Source organism: Heterocephalus glaber, unplaced genomic scaffold (genome assembly GCF_053883595.1).
Source record: "Heterocephalus glaber isolate CG9 unplaced genomic scaffold, H.glaber_assembly_v1.0 deba00001465, whole genome shotgun sequence".
In the NCBI taxonomy this organism is placed as follows: Eukaryota; Metazoa; Chordata; class Mammalia; order Rodentia; family Bathyergidae; genus Heterocephalus; species Heterocephalus glaber.
The window spans coordinates 25,148,993-25,171,613 of record NW_028258312.1 but is presented as its reverse complement, the minus strand read 5'-3'; the positions used below and the strand labels follow the sequence as shown (position 1 = coordinate 25,171,613).

Sequence of the window (22,621 nt, the reverse complement as noted above, 5' to 3'; positions counted from 1 at the left end):
GGGCATCCTAGGGAACACTTAAGTTTTAGGAGAAACTCCTAGAACAAGTGTTCCTTATGTGAGGGAAGTACTTCACCGTAAACATACAGAGAAAACTTCTTGGGATTTTGCTTCCCTTTGATGAGGGAGGGAGAAATAGTCTGAAAGCATTAGGCTCTTCAGAGCTGAATTTTTCTAGGTCAGTAGGATTATGAGCCAAAGAGATCTTACTACTCAAGCTCTTGTTAAAAGAGGAATTCCTTTAACAAGTCTGCTAATCATAGAAGGAGGGTAGAAAAGGAGAACTAATAACACTTTCTATAGTATATGCTGAGTACCTCTTATCTGAAATGCTTGGAGCCAGATGAGTTTCAGAGTTCAGATTTTGGAATATTTGCATATACATAATGAGATATTTTGGGGATGGAGCCCAAGTCTTATTACAAAATGCATTACAATTTCATACATGCATAGCCCGCAGGTATTTTTAATGAACCCACTTTTTGACTGTGACCTGATACCTGAGGTCAGGTGTGGAATTTTCCAATTACAGCATTGTATCAGTGGCCAAAAATTTAGGATTTTTGGATCAGGGATACTCAATCTATATTTTTTAAATTAAAAAAACTAAAAAGATAGAATACAAAATATTTTTAATTTAGAAATTAGAATAAATTTCATCTGAAATGGTGAGGTCAAAGGTATAGATTGGGCAACAGATAAGATTTGTTAAACTCTACTTCATACTTAGTATATTTTTGGTAATCAGAATCAATGCTGATATGACTGAATTTAGTTAGAATGAAAGCTGAGTAGGTAGCCACTGAGTAGTCGTATGAAGATAGTCAGTGAAGAGGAATCATACACCAACCACAGCCTGCAGGACATATTCTAAAAGGCAAAGTATAGCTGGGAAAATGACAGAAAAAAGATAATAACCTTTAAAAAATTACTCTGTAAACTGCCAACAAAAGTGACAGTGGTTGCAGAAAAGTTTTCCTTGTCTCCCCCATCAAATTTACAATGCTGTTCAAATATGACAGTTCCAGGACATGATGTAGACTAGATGAACTGCATAAATCAAATTCACACAGTTGTCTCCCCCTTATCTTCCAGGCATAAGTTCTAAGACACCCCTCCCTCTGGATGCCTGAAACCTCAAATAGTACCTACATATACTATGTTTTTTCCTAGACATACGTAGTTACTGATACAGTTTATTTTATAAATTAGGTACAGTAAGAGTAATAACTAACTAATATAAAACAGAAAAAGTATAGCAAAGTATTATAATAAGAGTTATGTTAAGTGTTTTCTCTCAAAATATTTTACTGTGCTGTACTCAGCCTTCTTGGGATGAAGTGAGATAATACAATGCCTATATGATGAGCTCAAATGATGGGAAGGACACAGGAATGTTATGTACGACATAAGGCTATTTCAACTCTTGGCTACCACAGAAACAGTTCTGATAATCCTACCTCGCTGCTAAGCTACCTGGAGAGCTGCCCAAGACCCACTGACTCCCCACTGGACCCTGATTCTTGTCTGAAGAAAGTGAGAAACTTTTTTAGACCTGAAATTTTGGAGGTCATAATACAATCCAGTGTATCTCCCCTCCTAGAGTGTACAGATTCAAAAGAGAAGCCAGATTTCAAAACATTTCATCAGTGTAACATTTTATACAACTATAAAGGTGATATTAATGGAATTAAACTAGGTTAAGGACAATATAGTATTTTTAAAAACAGGAAAAATGTACAGTTAAAAAAACAATATGAATAGCATAATTCCTTTAAGCATGTTACACATTCTCAAATGTGTCCTCAGTCTTTGCTTTTTCAATTGCTCAGTGGTTTAAAATGTTATTTATAATCAATAGCATTTTGATATGAGCAACTGGAAAGGGATTTTAGATTTTTTCAATATTAAAATAGTATCATTTCATATCACACAGGATAAAAGAGTAAAATCCATGATCTTACTCTATTGAGTTGGTAACACTCAGCAAGTTGGCTTTCATGACTTCAAAACTTTAAGACTAACATCAAAAAGCACAAAACAAAACTGAGGACATGAAACTACAACAAAAAAGTTGAATAGAATACTATATCTTGATATCCATGGAAACTTATTTGTAATTAAAGATAGTATTAATTAACAAAAGGGGTATTTGTTTACAAAAGCAAGTTAAGATCACAAAGAAAATCAACTTCATATTTATGTAAGACACTTGACGACAGCTTTTTAAAATCCTGTGTACACTGCATTTAATAGACTGGCACATATAAAGAACTTTCTGATAATATCAAAATCTCAAATCTTAGTGAAGCATTAGATTTCCATTATTCTAGACTAAATATTAAACAGTGAAAACCGAAACAACAACAAACCCTCTGCTACCCCTCAAATTATGTCTGTATTTTTATGATACGGTCTCATCAACAAACTAAAGCTTTTGAATATAATACATTATTCCAATACAATATTCAAATGGTATTCCAATACAAAGATAATCAGATTTTTCTTTTTCTTTTTTTTATTGCGGTACTAGGGAATGAACCCAGAGCCTTTGTACTGAGCTGCATTCCCGGCCCTTTTGAATTTTTTATTCTGAAATAGAGTCCTTGCTCAATCGCTATCCTGCCCAGGCTGGGATTGAATCTGTGAGCCTCCTGCCTCAGGCTCGCACAGTGCTGGGATGACAGGTGTGTGCCGCCACTTCTGACCAAAATAACCAGATTTTTGATCTCTAAAGTTTTAGTTTCATATTAGTGATTACAGGTTTTAAAGAAACAGATGGAAAGCAGAATGTGTAAGAACATGCAAATGCATACAAACTAAAATGAGACAAGATTACTATGCTCTCTATAGCCAAAAGATACTTAGAAGATTTACTGGATAGGCTTTAGAAATATGCAATTCTTAGGAGAAAATAAGCTACCTAAGTGTATTTAATATACTTTACAAACTCAGATTTCACTTAATAGAATTAATGTGTACAGCTGATACACTCTCATGAGCTATGGAAAGTGGTTTTACTAAGCAAAATATCTAAGTAAACAAGATTATCAGGACATATTAAACCTATATAGTAAAAATGTAGTTGTATATGATTGATTTTCACTTAAAATTGGTGACAGAGGCTTTCGACTTCACCAAAACTTTCGTTATTATTTTGCTAATAAAATATACATTTGTAAACAAATGTTCTCATTACATCCATGTGTGCATACTGCAGTATTCTAAAAAAATTTTAAAGCAATCTGAATATTTTTCTATATTTGAACATCAATATAAGAAAGTATAAAGCATAGAAAACAAATAATTAAAAGTGAAAAATAAATTCTCTGAAGGAAATGTAAGCTTTGTGGATGGAATGTCCCTGAATTAAAGGCTTATTCATCTTGCCATCCATGAGCTCACTAGCAGGAAAGTTACCCATTATTTTTTAACTTCAAAAAGTCTAAAAAGAAAATGGACATATAAAACAGTAACTGAATTTGGATATTTATTGGAAATGAATAATTGAAATAGTCCTAGTACCAAATGTATCACTTACCTTTCATAATTAAAATTCTGTGTGCAGAATTTTTTTTCCTTTTGCCTAACTATATTCTTCAATTTAACTTCTTTGATTTTATTATTTTATTGTACATATTTCAACAAGGTCACTTGGGTCTTTTGTGGAAGGAGTAGGAAGAGTAGTGAGTTTGGAGTACAATCAATAAAATCCCACAAGATAACTTTATCCCTTCCTTGTTGAATTAAGTAGTTTAAAATTCTTTACAATAAAACAAAGCACCCCTAACTCATAATAAACTGAATTAAGTCATACTTTGAGTTATTCTTTTCCAAAAAATATGTAAGCACTTTGATTTCTAACTTCTCACCTTCTTGATGGCCAACTCTTTAAAGATAATTACAAAAATATGTGGTATTCTCAATGTCCAGACACTCAATAGACAAAGGAAAGCAAAGGGACGTGGGAAGCGGGAACTGAAATCTTGGTCCTGGCGCTATCAATCTGATGCTACCCAGATAAACTACTAATATGTTAAATAACAGAAATGAGAAAGCTAGATTTTCTCATCATCTTCTTTGTTATTTTTTTAAAAAATAGGAGTTAGCACTTCTAGGAATTTATTCGGCCTCATAAACTAGAGATCAAAAATGCCAGCCCCGATCAGCCTATCCTTGCCTTACCTGCCATTACAGAGTAGCCACCGAGCAAGAGAATAGTGAGGTATAATCTTCTGCATGACACTGGCCATCACCATGGTAACGACCAGCTGTATACCTATCACACCCTGTGTAAAAACACAAACAAATTTAACAATGAATGAATCTGGATTTGGCAACACTGCTGGAAAAGTTTTTGTACATTTAAAAAATTACACTTTAAGAAAACATGAGTTTCCTATTAAAATGCATCATTATTCTGGCATTTAGGTATTCAAGACTACACACTTAAACTTAAAACACTAGCTTGGTAAGCTTTAAAAGTAATACGTATCTATTTTTTGAAATTCTTGGCTGACAGTGAACGATTAAAGAGGATTAGCTATATGGAGTATGACTGCAGAACTGACCTAAATGTTCATGGAAAAGACACCAAACTCAGGCTGTTAGATTTCAACAATGTCTAGCAACTCTTTTAATTTTTTGTCAATCTTTCCACTCTCATTTAGCTGTGTGATTTGGGGTAAGTTATTGAAACATCCTGCATCTTGGGTTCCTCTTCTATTAAACAGTTAATAATTCAACGTACCTTATCAAAATGTGGCTAAGAACTGTGCTCAGTACAGAGGAAGTAAGTACATGTTAGTACTATTTATCATTGTCATATTATCACTACTACTAAAAGACAAATTTATCTTAAACTGTCAAGAATGAAGTCTTTCATCAAACTGTGGTATTAGTCTCCCCAAGGATAAAAGATTTTATACCAAAAAAGGTTGAAAAATCAGATTTCTGCATGAAAAAAAACAACGTAGACAATATCAGAAGGAAAAAGTATTTGTAATACTGGGAAAAAGTATTTGTAATTCATATCACAAGTGGAAAATTTACTTATTAAATATTACATGGAATTCTCACAAATCAATTAGTAAAAGGCCAATTGCCTAATTTTAAAAAAATACATGAACAGTTCTCAAAAAAGGAATTAAAAATGGTTCTAAAACATAAGTGTTTTAACATCTACTAGTACTGCCTCAACCATGCTTTTATTTGTGGATATTTTAATGCCTTAAACTCTAGCAATTGGGTTAAGAAGGTTCAGATATATTGTATTATATTACAACAAAGGTAACATTTTTCTTTCACATTTCCTTTTATTTGAATGTACTATGTTATTTTCTCCATAGTTAGTGATATAAGTTTTGCAATCTCCATACGATGAGTGCCGTAACAAAGAACACTTTCAAGCAGAATAAGGCTCAGAAATACAGCACATAGGATAGAATGTTGGTCTATTTGTGATTATAGACTTAAAAAGCAAAAGATAATATTTTTAGTCAGGAAAAGTTGTGTGGACAAAGTGAATGTCAACCTCGTTTTGAAAGAAGTGATAGTATCACAGAATTCTCAAAGTCATTTAGTGGAATCTCTCACAAGTATATATATTTTATTAGAGTATAAGTATTTTTACTTCTTAACAGCAAATAGTTACAGCTAATAAATGTCACAGCTATTACACTGCAGAAAGACTGGTCTAGAAGATATGACAGAATGTAATAAATTGGGGGAAGGGGCACTTTTTGACCAACTCTCCGCTTCCTTCAAATCATAAATATAGTGAGATGCTACTGCTGTTATTCACTATTCACATTCACTATTAAAGACGTAAAACATGGTGAGGCAAAAGGAAACTAACAGAACTCAGGGAACTGAGGCGACTAGAACTCAGAATGCCAACTAGGGGCCGGGGATTTAGTTCAGTGGCACGCACCTGCCTGGGAAGCACAAGGTCCTGAGTTTGATCCCGGTACAAAAAACAAACAAACAAAAAAGAATACAAACTAGGTTTCTAATCAGAAGCGATAAAACCTTAAACTCTAATGGTACCTTTGGTACTCAGAAAAGATATGTATTCTAGAGATATTGTTGAAGAACTCAGACACTGATCAAATGCAGAGGCAAAGGGAGAATTAAAGAGATTGACCTTGAGAAAGGAAAATACCGTACTATAGGTGCTATGCATTCTTGGTGTTAAGGTATGACTAAAAAATGTGCACTGCAAAATTATGCCTTTTTTCTGTTTGTTTTACTATTCCACTTTCTTGTTTTTAAATGAAGATTAAAATACGTACTTTACCAAAAGTTCACTTACATACTATGCTAAATAAATATTAAATAATAGAATCCTTCCAACTTTCTAATAGAAATCAGTAAATCTTTCCTTGAATATATCCACTGTTAGGTAACTAGGTTATGTGCTATTAGAAGAAAATATGTCACTTTTACCCTAAACATGAATCTACACAATCTTTTGTAGACAATTTTAAAATTATGTGGAAAATATTTCACCAGTTATTCCTTATCACATACATAAAGGGAAGAATCTGAAATATACTTTTTTGGTTTTTTTCTTTTTGGTACTGGGGATCGAACTCGGGTCCTTGAGCTTGCACAGCAGGTGGCTAAACCACTAAGCTAAATCCCCGGCCCAATATACTGTTTTTTTAATGCCAAGGTTTGTCCAGAAACATACTTTCAAAATAGCAATCTTTCTAGAAAATTATCAGTTTAATACATTATTAATACTGAATTTAGATCAACTTTTAAGACATTAGTATTGGCAAGCAATTGAAAACTTCAGTGTACATGCCAGGAATTAATATACTGAAGTGTAAAGTATCTAATTAGTAAAGAGACACAATCATTTAAAGTTTAAAAATAAACTATTCTAATGACTTGTTTTCGTTGCCCAAGCTGGCGTGTACTTGTGTGTGTTTATTCAAAAGCAGACTCTGAAATGTTTAAAAAGTCAAATTTGCTGAATAGTTTTCATATTTTTAATTAAAGGAGAATACTTAAATAAATTTAACCATAAACACAGACATAAATTTCACAATGCAGGGAAGCTGTGAAAGTGAACAGAAATGCACTGAAGCTACAAAGGCCATCATGGTTGAAGTCTCACACACACAACCATATGGGTCATTGACTCAAGTGGCCTTAATAGTTTTATTAACACTTCAAAACAATAATTTGACCAAAGAGATGGCTTCTGTCTGGATTCACTGCCCTTAGGTTCTGATGTCTTGATAACTGGAAGTATGGAAAGTCATTTATGAAATAGCTCATAAGCACCCAAGAAGGGTGAAACACTGGGGTAACTTAGTTTTGAACCTTTCCACATCTATTAACCTCAGGCCATGAAGAGCAAGAAAAAGGTTTTTGCCTTTAGTGTCTAGAAGAATGATCATTTCAATTTTTGTCAGAAATGGTTTCCAAGTAGGTTAAAATAATTCTTACCAATGAAAATTAAAATAATACTCCAAGAAATAATATATACCAAACAGCAATATTTTAGCTTGCTGGTCAATAAAGAAAACAAAACTAAAAAACAAACATGCTGCAACTTTAAAGTCCCAACTTGGAATATTTTGTCAAGCTCAGTGGAGCTGACATTTTAGTTATGTTTCATTAAATTATCTCTCTATTGAAACAAAACACACCTTGTTTACCATAAGAAAGCACATTTGCATATAAACCTGAGACTCCCATTATCCCATATGGTTTCCTCAGTGGTGCCGCTGCCTGCCTTGCAAGCGCAAGGTCCTGAGCTCAATCCCCAGTACCAAAAAAAATAAATAAATAAAACAAAAACCAAATGGTTTTGGAGCAATAATGAGATATGCTGCAATCGAATTCTTAGACGTGCTCAATTAATTTTTACTCCAAAGATATAAACTTTGTCCTTATAACCCATGTTCACAAACACTGTAAACATTCAAACAAATCATCTCGAATTTACAAACGAAGAAAATAGGACCCAAATAACCAAATCATAGAACTGTCCAGTATCTGGAAACCAGAACTTAATTTTCAACTTAATATTTTTTCCACTAAAGCCTATTAAGTGAATTTAGTAGCCATCCATTGTACAACAAACTACATGCACGGGGCCTGAAACCACTAGGAACTGGGAGAAGGTACATAGTCTATGCCCTCAATGAACAGTCAGTCAACTAGGTGAGTAATCAGAACATTGTATTACCAGGTGAAGGAAGATAAGAAGTCTGAGAATGCAGCAAAAGGAGATAAGTTACTGAGGGCAAAAGGCTGTTAAAGGTCATCCTAGAAAGTAAAGCATGAGTTAAGGCATGGTGGATTCAGTTTAGTAAATCATTAGTGCCATCAGCTTCTCATGGACAGATGGCAGGCCAAAACTTGATAGTTTTGGGGGGTTTTTTTTTTTGGTACCAGGGATCAAACTCAGGACCTTATGCTTGCGAGGCAGGTGGCATAACCACTGAGCTAAATTCCTGGCCCCAAAACTTGATAGTGATGGGCAAAACTATTGGGTTTAGAATGTAATCAAAGGCAAAAGAAAATCCTTGAGAAGCAATATGATCCAATAAGTAGTTAAGAAATCACTCTGGATATCATGTAAAGAATGAATGAGGTGGCTGGGGATTTAGTTCAGTGGCTCGGTGCCTGCCTTGCAATCACAAGGTCCTGAGTTTGATCCCCGGTACCAAAAAATAAACAAACAAAAAAAAACAAATGAGGGCCAGCCCAGTAGCACAATGACAAATGTCCCAAGTATGGGAGAAGGACCTGAACTAAAGGTAGGAAGTTGGGCTGTAGCCTCTCTTTTTTCAGTGGTAAGAACTATGCACCAATATACATCTTGGCAAATAATTTAGTATCTCAATGTTTAAAAAAAATCACTGTACATCCAAACTACATCAATACAAACTATATGCATAAATAGGAAAAGCACAGGAAATACTACTTATTGTGCTGTCTGCATAATAAGCCCTCATATCTTGCTGGTTATTATCAGACAATTGGCACAAAGATTTTTGCTTTTCACTGACTGCTATACCCCAACAGTTAGAGGAACATCCTTTAGAACAGTTCAGGGAACATAGTATGCAAATGGAGCACTTGGTGGTAGTTGAATGACAGCATTGTGCTACTGTAAAATTTATGATCTGAGATCAATGTACAGGCAACAACAAATACATTAAAATAATATTTGAGCATAAAATTACAGAGTAAGATAAGTAAGTGCAACCAAAATTCAAAAACTGGATATGAAAGTTTCATGGGGCTGATGAGACTTACGATGGAAACTGAATTCACATGGATAGAGAACTAAATGGAAGGAAATTCAGGCTAAATGGCAAACATAAACATAAGAGGAGATATAAGCAGCAAAAAGCCTGACTCAACCAAAGCAGACTTTAGTAAATGGCAGGGAACATGAGAAACAGAATGAAGACCAAGATCACTGATGAACTTTAAAACCAAAAGGAAGAAATATTTAGCTTACATGCTTCATGAACTTGAAGATAACTTGGAAGACTTTCGTCTAAATAGGCAGGGACAGGGGATAAACTAATGAAAGTAAATCAAACACAGTAATATAATGATTAATTAAAGAGAAAAATCTAAAAATCTAAGACAAAAAACAAAAGTAGCTGAAACTAGGAGAACAAACAAAGATAAAGGGTACTTTACAAGAAAATCAATCAAACTTTGAGTGTGATTGAACTTGAAGGATAACAGCTGCAGAATAAAACTGCAGAATGTCATAAAGGTTATTTCAAGATGTTTTAGTCTGGGTGATTAGCAGAATGTTTCAGCCACTGACAGGCTCACCAAGGAGAGCTCTTTGGCTGCTGAGCTTCACAGAACACACAGACAACATGCTGTTGCTGGTGTAGAAGGGACGATCAATCTGCATGAGACAGACTGGCAATAATCAGGTTCCAAGAGTTTTATCACTTAATTTATAGTACAATATAAACTCCAAGGAGATCAGATACTGAAGTTCAGTAAGTGTTCCATTCAATTACTGTCTTAATGATACACAGGAAGCCTAATTAAAAGCAGGTTGCTACATGAGTAGTGATTTACAGCAGAAAGCAGCAAATAGTACTGAAGGATATTCACTCATTCAGTGCTAAAGCAGGATGAAAACATACTGTCCAAAAATACTTTTGTAAAGAGTACAATGCTCTCAACCTCCAGTAGTTCTGGATAAATACATTCAATTCTGGCTACTGATACTGTTGGTCTAGACTTTCAACTAATGAAACTGTTCAAACTGATACACTCTCCTTGGACGAAACCTAACTAAACTGTCATTTAATATGTAAATACAGTAGATCTGGCTATAATCTCATCTACAGCAGGTCTTGGAACGAACAGATATCTTAAGTTCAAGGTGAAAGAACGTAACTCCTTTTTTTCACCATGTGTTAATTTTTATCAAAGTCCTAAAGTGTTTGTCACCTCTTAGCTTCAACTACAAATAAAGTGTTACTGGGTGCCTGGTGTTATGAGAACATTCCAAGTTAAGAGAGTGATTAAATCTTTAAGAGAGGTCTGGGAAAGACTGGTTCACACAAGGTGACATCTAAATTAGTCTGACAAGGTTAAAAATATATCCCACTGTCTGAACAGGAAAGGAAGAAAAGTTTAGGCAGATATATCTACCTGTACGAAGAGAAGAAATGACACGATCCAGAAATAATGAGATATTCCACATGGCTAGACTGGCATGAGGCACATACAATGGACTTTTCTACAAGCACTTGGAAGTAATTCCTGGAACCCAAGCAGAAACTAACCAAATGAAACACATTTTGGAAAGATAATTCTACACTAGTGGAGGGAGTGAAGCTAGGTACGAGCTGGGTATGTGGTTCAGTTTGATCTTTAATACTTGCCCTTTCCTCTTAAAAAAAAAAAAAGGAGGGGTAAGTAATTGGAACCAAGGAGATATCCTTAGTTAGATATCCATTGAGACATCATAAAATCATGATCTAAAAGCAAAAGAGCAAAATCAAAAATAACTAAGATGATTTTTTTAAGAGAAAAAGGAATCAAGCATGAGAATAGTAATTAATTATGCTAGGAAAATTTCAGTAGATAAGGATAAAACTCAGGTGATTACTATGTACCGAAAAAATGGAAATAATGAACGTTATTGCTTCTTGGAGAAACTAAGCAATAACAGAAAAACCTGACAGTTTCTAGAATGTGTGTGGCATGTGCATGTGTGTGTGTCTGTATGTGAATTGTACATCCTTAAAGCAAAAGGGATAGAATCAATTTTATCACTTGAGGACCAAGAAGGGATAAAACCAAAAGCATTTATGAGACCTTGTCTATCCTACTAAAGGGAAGCACAAATAGGTATGGAGATAATTTGAAAACTGGGGTCTTCATAGGCTACATGAACTTTGCAAGGATAGTGGAAAAACCTGGTCAAGATTCTAGATGTCCTGTTTTCTAGTAGATACAGTTATTCTGGAAATCTCATTATGGATTATTTCAAAGTTCTAAGATCATCTATTAAGAATGAGAATAAGCAGAGGAATTAAGCTAAAAATATAAAGGGGAGGGCAACTGAAAATTGTGAGAAAGTTTGACAAAAAAGGAACAGGAATTAAATGGCAAGCAAATATAAGTCTGCACAATTCACCAGCTTAGGCACAACATGAGAGAAATGAGTAATCTGCAGTGAGGACTTCATAAAGGCTGTAGGGAAAGGAAAATCCAAGATAATTAAGCAGCTAATGAAAAGTGCCAAAGGAAGGACAAAAGTGGGCAAAGTTTGAGAGATGTTTTTAAGCATAACCACAACAATATCAGGATCTTTGAAGGCAGAGAAAAATCTCTACCAAAATAAAGACTAGGATTAACAATGCAGTCAATATGACTGAAAGGAGATTTAGAAATCTGAGGAAAAAGGTCTAAAGAGTTCATACATGTGGATGACTACAGACCCATGCTGAGTTTTTTAGATGATTATTTCAATAGGTACTTTAACAGAATTGAGAACTATTTCATTTTAACCTAAAGAGAAACAGCTTACAGGATTTAATATATAATGCCAATGCCAATGCCAATGCCAATGCCGGTAACAGCAGCATCAAACCACCATGAGCAGACAAGAAGTCTTTCCCACAGCCAACCCTAGTATACCAGGGTTGGACACATGAGCCACCGTGGCCTTTACTTTGTCTTATCACACATCTTCAGTCCTTGCAGGCAGGAGACTGGACGGAAAACATTTTTAAAAATGGGGCCTGCGGTAAATAAGAAATGATATTACAGAAGAACTTGGGAGGAAAGCAGCTAAAGAATAAGAATAAACAAACCTACTGATATTTAATAGAGATCCATTCATTGATGGATCATATGAAATTACTGGGATGTAACTGTCTTGACCTACCAAATAGCAATTTCATATAGTTCAACTTAGCAGTAAGTACTTACATATAAAACATCAACAACTATGATCTGAGCTGAAGCAGATGGATTTTCAAACTTAACTGGTTATAGAGAATAACCTTAGTTTGCCAACACCAAAGTTTCATGAAAAAAAGGATAAGAAACTTAATGTATTTTAAACTAAGGTTGAAAATAGCATAAATCCTCAATAAAATATCTACACATATTCTAAGTTTCTTAAGGATTAGACCTGAGATAATAGTACAATGCATGAATTTGACATAGCTGTATTCAAAAACAGCAGCTCTAGACTTTCTGGTGAAGATAATATAAAGTCATTAATCAGAGTGTGATTAAATTTAAAAGTAAGGGAAGACATTTCTCTCAATATAAGTTGGTAAGGCAAATAGAAGACTAACAATAAATACAGAGGAAGGATAAAAATACTTTTTCACAAGAACAGAGGTCAGGCTAATTAAATATAATTCATAAACCATTTTAACATGTTGAAATTAATAGCTGTTTATTTTAAAAGGTAATTTTCAACAGTTACAGTGGGTTGAATAAATTACACAATATCTCATATAAAGCAATAGCATAGTCATTAAAATGCTGGGGAAGAATGAAATATTTTAAAAGATGCTAACAAGACACTTCATCTCTAGCCAACACACGCATAAATGTTTCATTATGATACTGGTAAGTAAAAAATAAAAGGTTCAATAGAAGAAGACATTCCAAATTCTGCCACGCTTTCTTAACTGTAAGAGTTGTTTTCTGACATTGTAGAAAATATCTCTGCAAGTTTACACTCAAAGAAGCTATTAGCCAAAAACAATAAATTAAGACATTTATAAATCCTTTACAAATCACCTTGGTCAGACCAACTCCTACTCAAGTCTTCAACATTCACTTTCCAAATTCCACTACAAACACAAGGATACCACAAGCTAGCCACTCTCCTGTTCAACCACTGGAGGATTTAAGGATCTTTCCCCGGCTCAACTGCATTCATCTTCTTTCTTCCACTTTACCTGTACTCCCAGGATAGTGCCTAACAAGGCAGGTTTTCAATATAAGTTGAATAAATATTTACTTTTTCATGAAATAAAAGAATAAAGGATAAATTTGCCACTTGTTTTTTATTACATTCAGGAATGTATTATAGTGTATCAAGTACTGTACTTCAGCATAAAGAAAATCATTCACAAAAGAACAAAAGACAGTATTTTGTGCTTTCTGCATATCTCAAGGGGATGAGGTGTATCTGTTTTTATGAGATAATTCTCACAATTTAATGCAAGTTATTTATGTTACAAATACTTCCTTTTAAACAAACTAGAAATTACAACACTGGTAAGTGCACTAATAAAGTTTATTAAATAAATTAAAAATAAACATTTCAACATAATTCTAAATTTAAGGCCACATACAAAACCTGGCAAAACTTACTGTGTACCCCCAATGTTAACTGTTTGGTACATTCACTTGGAATAGTTTGACACATTAAATAATTTAAACACACTAGGATCTAAGTAGTTCTATCACCACATAGCTACACAGCAATTAGAAAAGCACTCTCTGAGCTATATGCCTTATTGATAAAATGACAAGACTAGCAAATGATCCCTACAATCCCAAGCCTATGTCATGTCTATGACTGCAATATATCAACTAAATACACAATAAAACACTGGCATCACAGGTTAACATTTCTACACTGTCATCAAATTCTATGGTGTGTAGTTATTGCTGGTGGCAATGAAGAACCTTTTCCTTATAAGAACTAAATGAGCTAATATCGATAGGAGGCCTGAAAGGGAACCTGAATTCCCAGCACTCTCACCTCAGTGGTTTGTGGGAATTTTCCTCAGGAAAGACTTGTATGTTGCAACAGTCCTACAGTGTTTTAAAAATAAATAAAAGTCTATCTCAGATACTCAAGTCAATTCTTTCTTTTGCATTTTTCCCTTTTTTGTAGTTGTGGGGATTCAACTGAGGCCTTCACACAGATCTTACAACCCAGCCCTTTTATTCTGAGACAGGGTTTCACTAAGTTTATCTAAGTTGTTAAATTTCCCAGACTGGTTTCAAACTTGTGATCCTCCTGCCTTAGCCTCCCAGAGTGCTTACAGGCATGAGCCACCATGCCTAGCACAGCAAGTTCTTTATAAATGATTTGTTTTATGATGTGAAAATTTTTTTTAGTGGGTATCAAGAACTATGAGGGCCATGAACACTTCTGACATGGGAAACTCCACAAAAATTAAGAATAAGCACTCAATAAATGTTAGTTTGAAATAAAATTAGAACACAGTATTAATCTTAAAGACTAGAGTCTCAAAGTTAGGACCTATACTGTGCTTCCAAGAACGTTTGCAAAGCTTTCTTATGTGCCCCTACTGACTGGAAAGAATTATTTTACTGACAATTATTCCTAGTTCCAGTAATCAAGACTCTTTTTGTCCTACAGTGTATAATAAGAAAATACAGATATATGCAATAGGAAACATCTGATCTACCTACCCAAACTAAAGTGTGTACAAATAAATGACAGGGAAGCATCGCTATCCAGTGTTAATTAATTTAATAGAGGAAAGGAAGGGTCAGGAAGCATCAATTTAAGCAGAAGTAGAACTCTGATGAGTCTACTAACAAAAGAAATTTTTGAGAGAAAAAAAAAGCCATGGTTTCTCTTTTAAGCAATGCTGAACAAAGAAACAAATGGTTCTCTTTATTGCAGACTGAAATACACATCCCCACAAACGATAGGAATTTAAACCATTTTTTAATCACTGTAAAAAGTGGTTGAAGTATTCATTCAAGTTTGTGAAGCTTTGGCTTTGGTGGAACAAAATCTCCTACTATAACTTTTTCTATACAAAAATAACACCGGAGATTGGTTTTTATAAGTAGATCATCACATGAGGGCAAACAGTAGCAATCACCTGGTAAAAGATAGCAAAAATCAGCTTAGCACTGTGTAAAGGGTAGGCATCGATAACTATATAAAGAAATAAGTAATTCAGATTAATATTTCCAAAGGTTCCTAGCTACTTATCACAAAGTTAAATGTCAAAAGATTGTTTAAAAACTAAAAACAGGGCTGGAGATGTGGCTCAGTGGTAGAGTGCAAGGCCCTGGGTTCAATTCCCAGCACTGCAAAAAAATACATGAAAATAACAACAGCTACAGCCTTATAGTGCCAAGCACTCATGGCATTAACTGCTGGAAGTCTATAATTACCACATATGTTTATAAAATGGGGCAGAACAGCTTGAAGCTCCTTCATCATACACCATGTCTACTAGTGGATAAAAGTTTCCCCTTCTCATTCTAGTGACCATATATTAATCTCTTCACAATCCAAAACTCTCTATGAATTCTAAGAATTTCTAAGAATTTATTGCAAAGTCTCTCATTATAATCTAGATCTGCTTTCCCTCTAAAAGATCTCTAAGATAAATAGATAAATAAATAAATGATAGCTGGGAAGAAGTAATGTGGGAAGATGATCTCTGAAAATTCTCCTAACAGGGGCTGCGTCTGTGGAAAACATGTGAAGGAAGATAAGGTACATGCCAAGACTACATTTTTCTTTGCAACTCAGAAAGAAAGAAAGTTCTAGTTGCAGGAGATATATAGTCCAAATAGAAGGGAAGGAAGCCAGCTAAACCTTACAGCCCTCTAGAAAAGGAATGGGCAATTGTGACACTGGCCTGGAACAAGTGTCACACCCTACATGCTTACAGTAATGGAGAAGCATCATTTCACTCAACTCCCCATCCCCAACTTCTCTAACAGCTTCACACCCCATCAGCATTACTAGAAGTCCCAGACCTAAGTGAAATTAATATGCTGGTGTGAAGGAATGCCTTAACTGCATTCAATTAAGACAGAAGGAATATGAACAAGTCCTTATTGATTTATTTCAGCAATGGCAGATGTGTTTGGTTGGTACCTGAGTTAGGAATGTCAATCATTATGCTATGCCTAATAATAATGATTACTTTCTCTAATTCTAGAGGGTTATTATACTAGGTATTAAGTAGATTTGGGGAAGATTTTCTAGGAATTTCATCACTAATTATAATATTATTTCTGTAAGAAATTTCAAACACTGGATTGAACTTTTGAAATTCCATCCTTTTATACATTTATAAACATTTTTAAACAGGTTAAAAAAGCAACAGGATTTAACTATATTATAAGAATTCAGATGGAGTAAAATAGTCTAGAACAATATCTGATAAATATTAACTGGTAAATAAATGTAGCTATCGTTATTGAGGAAAAGTAAAATTCAATTTCTTATCCCACCCGCAGTACTTCTACTTACCCTTAAAAATCTAGTTCTACCAACCCTTGTGAAATCTTTCTTGAATTTCACAAATTGAACAGTTCTTCTTTTGAGCCTGCAATGTACATTCAACTAAATGTACACCAACAATTTTCCATACCTAAAATCACACAATCTGAAGTCAAACTCTAAAGGTCAGCTGTTTCCAACTTCAAGCACTTTCAATGCCTTGTATTTATTATATAATAACCACAAAGCCACTTTTAGAAATATCCACATATAAGCAGATTAATTTTAATACCTTAAGTATTCTTAAAAACATTATAATCACATATTAAGATTCTCAGTCTCAAAAAAAGATTCTCAGTCTCAATACCAAAGTAGTAAAAGTTGAAATTGTTTTAAAGTTTTTTAGATCTTATAGTTTAGAACCCAAATGGGAAAGAAATTTAATCTACTTTAACACAGAATTACTATGTCTGTTTTACTAAGTAAAAGATATGGAAATAAAATTAGAAAGTTGTCAGTGAGTGAGGTGTATGCTCTAAGAATTGTAATAATCTCAAAGAATAAAAATAAGTGGCATATAAGTAATCATAGCAAGGCTGCATGATAAGAGTTAACATACAAAAGTCAATGATTTGAAACTAAAAGCATACCACTTACATCCAAAAATGAAATATCCATTACATGCAAAAAAATGAAATACTTAGATATGAATATAAGGAAATATGTACAAGATTTATATGAGAAAAACTATGAGATTTTGATCTGATAATCAAAATCAAAGAATTAAATAAATGAAGAACTATTCCATTTTCATGGATAGATGTACTCAATACTATCAAGATGTCAGACCTCTCAACTTGCTATTCAATGCAATTCCAATGAAAATCCTAGGAAGTTATTTTGTGAATATCAAAAAAACTGACTTTAAAATTTATAACGAGAAGCAAAAGACCCACATTAGGCAATATCAAAGAAGAAAAACTTACAGCACTGACTTTAACCAACCTCAAGACTTACCACAAAGATACCGTAAATGAGATAGTGTAGTAGTGGTGAAACAGACAAACAGATCAATAAAACAGATTAGAGGCCAGAAATAGACTATCTTTGACAAAGAAGCAAAGGCATAAGACATAAAAGTGCTGAGAAAATTAGACATTCACACCAAAAAAAAATCTGTCTACACATAGACCTCAGATTCCAGAAAAACTGACTCAAACGGATAATAGGGTTACGTGTAAAATACAAAACTATGAGTTCTAGAAGATGGCACAGAAGAAAAAGTAAATAACCTTGAGGTATGTCACTGACTTTTTAGACATAATACCCAAAGCATGGTCCATTATAGATGCAGTTGATGAGCCAGACTTGATTACACTTGAAAGTTTTGCTCTATGAAAGAAAGATAATATCAAGAAAATGAGCAGACAACATACAGACTAGGAAAAAATAATTGCAAAAGACACATCTGATAAAGACTGCTATCTAAAATATAACAACCCTTAAATCTCAATAAGAAAACAACTTGAGTTTTAAAAATTAGGCCAAAGACCTTAAGGGATATCTCATCAGATATACAGATGGAAAAAGAAGCACATGAAAAGATGTTCCACATCATATATCATTGGGGGAATCAGAGCTAAAACAGTGAGAAACTGAGATACCACTACATACGTATTAGAATGGCTAAAACTAGAACACTGACAATACTAAACACTGACAAGAATGTGGACAACAGAAACTCAGTTCCGCGCTGGTGAAAAGACAAAACAGCATACTCACTTTGGAAGACAGTTTGGCACCTTCTTATAAAACTATACATATTCTTACCATAAAATTCATCAGTCATATTCCTTGATATTTACCCAAAGAAGTTGAAAACTATGTCCATACAAAAACCTGTACATGGATGCTTATACAGTAGTACCTGCAATCAACATATCTTTCAGTAGATGAATGGGTAAACGAATACAGCCCTATAAGCAAGTAAGCTATCACACTGGGAATGTAGCTCAGTGGTAGACCTCTTGCCCAGCATGAACAAGGAATAGGTTAGATCTCTGGCATCGCATAGAAAAATAAGAAAAAAGGAGAAATGTGCTACCAAGGCATAAAAAGACATGGAGAAACCACAGGTGTATATTACTAAGTGAAAGATACTAATCTCTAAAGACTACATACTATATAATTTCAATTATATGACATTCTGGAAAAAGCAAAACCATGGAAACAGATCAGTGGCTGCCACATGTTGGGAAAAGGGAGACTGAATAGGTGGAAGACAGAAGACTTTTAGAGGGGTGAAAATCCTCAATTTGATACATGCCATTGTACCTTGTCTAAATCTACCAAATATTAAACATTGAGAATGAACCCGAATCCAGCACTCTGGGACGCTGGGGCAGGAAGATTAAAACTGTGAGACCAGCCTCCACAACTTAGTGAGTTAGACCTTGTCTCAAAATATAAATAAATAAACAGACAAATCAATAAAGGGTTGGGGATATAGCTCAATATGAAGACCCCTTGGGTTCGGTCCCCAGTACAGTAACAAAACAAAAGAAAGAACGCTAATATAAACTTTGGGCTTTGGGTGATCTGATGAGTCAATGTAAGTTCATCAACTTACAGAAACGCACCACTCTGGCGAGGGATGGTGATAATGAGGGAAGCTATGCATGTGTGGGGACAGTGAATACTCGGGAAATCTGTGTCTTCCTCTTAATTTTCCTGTGACTCTAAAACTGTTCTCAAAAAAAAAGTTTAAAAAAATTAAAAATAATTGGCATACAATGAAATCTATTATAAAATTTCCTATCACCTACTAGTGTAGGTTTTGTTTTTAAATAACACATTTCTATAATCTATTCACTGGAAGAATGACAGGAACTCACTGAAAGATTTGTACAAGCAAAAAAAACATGAGCTTTATGACTGCTTTTTGGATATACTCTAATAATTTTTTAGGATGCAGTTAATTGTGAACCCATAAATGCTAGGCACATACATATCACCTCTTCATGGACGCTTTCCCTAAATGCCCAATCTAACATACCCACTACCATCATTTCCTATTCCCTTCCTCTGCCTTATCTTTGTTGGATTCACCGTGACGGACACATTATTTATCTACGTCATCATAAGATTACCATCAGCCTCTTCCAATGAAACGTAAGCTCCATTCAGGGCAGGGACTGCCATTGTTTTATAAAGTTGTATCACTGTTATAAGGAACAGTACCTGGCATATACAGATGGAGGCTAAATAATGAGTGACTAAACAACCGCCTTTTGGGACGACAGCAGGATTTTTTACGTTTGGCTAGCAAAATAAAAGGTGTAATTATTTCAAACACAATCAAGAGACTGTTCATTTCACTGGGATGTTGACGTTTTTCTTGTGACTCAGTAATAGGTGGTTTCATGGTTTGAATATGGTCTATCCCTCCACAACTCATGTTTTAGTGAGTTGAAGGCCAGAATGGACTACATAATAAGAACCCGGATCAAAAAGAACAAACAAAATCCACCAAAGTAAAAACTTAACCCCTGGAGTTTAATCCCCATTGTAAGGTATGAAGAGGGTGGAAGCTTAATGTGTCTATGGTGTTCTGAGGCAGGGATTCGGAGAGGTCATTAGAATTAGGTAAGGTTACCATGGCGGAACGCTCATGAGTGAACACCTGATGGCTTTGTAACAAGAAAGACAGAAACTACAGAATGCATGTGCATAGCACCTACCTCATGCCACTTAATTCCGTTACACTTCAAGACTGCCAGCAAGAAGGACATCATCAGATAAAGTCCCTCAATCTTGTATCAGAACCATGAGCCAAAATAAACTTTTCTTTATAAATTGTCCAGACCATGGTATTATGTACATTATTACGTACAGAATATGGATCAAAAGCAGTGGTGCAAACAGAGGTAGTTTAGACTCAAGTTTCCTTCTGCAAGGGATGCTTTGAGATAATCTGTATTCATTTTTAATAACATGAGCAAAATCAAGTTACAACAGTAAGAAAATAAGTTGTTTTAAGAATAAACACTTTAGAATATCTTATGATTTTCTAAAATCAATTTAATTCACTTGAAGCTTTCATTCCAGAGTAAATAAATGATCTTTTTTAAAAAAGTGAATGAAATCCCTAAGTATGAGCCACTCTTATTGATCAACGTTGACTCAACCAAACAGAACCAAGGAAGCAGTCAGTCTCTAATTCTGTATTATGTCAACTAAGCCTCCTCAGGAAAGAATCAGTGAAGGACAGAAGTCAGAGGAAAAGAAATAGAACTCAGAAGAAACCTAAATCTCTATTACTATGCTGAAATCTGCCGGGTATCCATTCTTTAAACTACACATGTCCAATTCTCACTCAGGTGCAAAGGAACCCCCAATACTTCCAGCAAAATTCTTCTGCCTACTTTTTTTTCTAAGGATGGTTTAAGGACCACTAATTTCAGATTCAACTATAGAATTCAATAAAAATAAGTTTCTGAAACTTCACCCCTTAATAATGGAGCCCGGATAAATACTTTTATTGAGCATTACAGGTGATTCCTATGCAAAGAAATCTGAGACTACTATAGTATCCTAACTTTTCAAAACTCAGTAGAAGTTACCTACTCTATGGAACCCTACTAATAAACGTATTACTTCTGTATTCTTTGAGTATATGTTTCTCTTACATTTATCACGTTATCTCTTTATCCACTTCACCCACAAAAAAACAAACCTTTTTCACTAACTCTCATTGACTATTGCAGGTTTACAACCTTTTACCATAGGATGCTACCTATATAAAACAAGTCACAAGATACCTGCAGTTCCAGGAGCTACCTCTAATCTACATACTCTTCTCCCACAAATCAGTGCGAATGACTGATAAGTTCCTGTTTGATTAAAGTTGGTTTGTAATCTTCAAAAAGGAAAGTATAATAGAACAAATGGTTTTAGTCCTTTAGAAAATTTTCTATAGAATATTTTCACAACTAGGGGCCGGAGATTTAGCTCAGTGGTTCTGTCGCCTGCCTCGCAAGCACAAGGACCCAAGTTTGATCCCTGGTACCAAAAAAAAAAAAAGGAATATTTTCACAACAACTTGGAAGCATAAAATTAAGAGTAAGCCCAGAAGTTTTGGACTGGATACTGATCCTATTGTCATTTGCTCATATTAAGAAAACTGTACTACATGCAATGCATCTGTGGAGTTTTGATCTACATGATATATCAGAGAATGAGAGAACAGAATGAGTTCACAATTAAAATAAAAATAAAATCAAAATGTTCTAAGAATTGCTTTCCATTCTGGAGTATTTAAGATAGCAGTGAAATACTTTGCCAAACATTAAGGACAGATTCCAATTACTGTCTTCATGACGTATTTTGAAAAAAATCAAACGTAAATGCAAATGGCAAGGAAAAAACAGTGGAAATCGAACTAAATTTTATTTAATCTAAAATATGTACTTTGAAAAAGTTTTCAGTGAAATCACAGGATCATAAATGTAAAAACTAGGTGTTTTAATACCCAACAAGTGTTACTTTCTTTTAATCCAGGAAGAAATTCATGTAAATAATATTGGGCAGAATCTGGGTCAAGTTTATGTCCACTATTCTTCTCATTAATACTGAAATGTAAAAGTTGTCAATTCAACCAAATTGAATCCTAAATACAGTCTGTGTTCACTTCATTTAGTGGTTAAACCTTTTTCTTTTTCTTTTTTTTGAAGGATTCCAAGCATTGACTACACTTGCATATACAAACTTTATCAATTTCATTGCTGAGAAAGATAAAATTCAGTCAACTAACTCAGAAATATAAGCAATACCAGGATGAAGAGAGCCAACTGTCTACCTCCTCATAGTTCTTAAGTGACATTCTGAGAATCAGCATGAGATTATATTAAT

General features: G+C 34.3%; 1 protein-coding gene across 9 annotated transcripts in view; it reads right to left on the bottom strand.

The window, feature by feature from the left end:
* The window catches only part of Tmem161b (transmembrane protein 161B), an 85,189-nt gene that overhangs the window by 60,764 nt on the left and 1,804 nt on the right, over positions 1 to 22,621 (bottom strand). For 4 of the 9 annotated variants that reach the window (XR_015438989.1, XM_004841655.3, XM_087180990.1 and 1 more), the window contains one exon: positions 4,186 to 4,289. The exons of 4 other annotated variants lie outside the window; for them this stretch is intronic. Coding sequence is in view for 2 of the 5 variants with exons in the window: in XM_004841655.3 (XP_004841712.1) it covers positions 4,186 to 4,289 (104 nt within the window). In the remaining 3 variants the exon portion in view is untranslated. Of the gene's footprint in view, positions 1 to 4,185; positions 4,290 to 12,187; positions 12,258 to 22,621 lie in introns of those variants that run through there. One more of the 9 variants, XM_004841656.3, reaches the window with a different exon arrangement.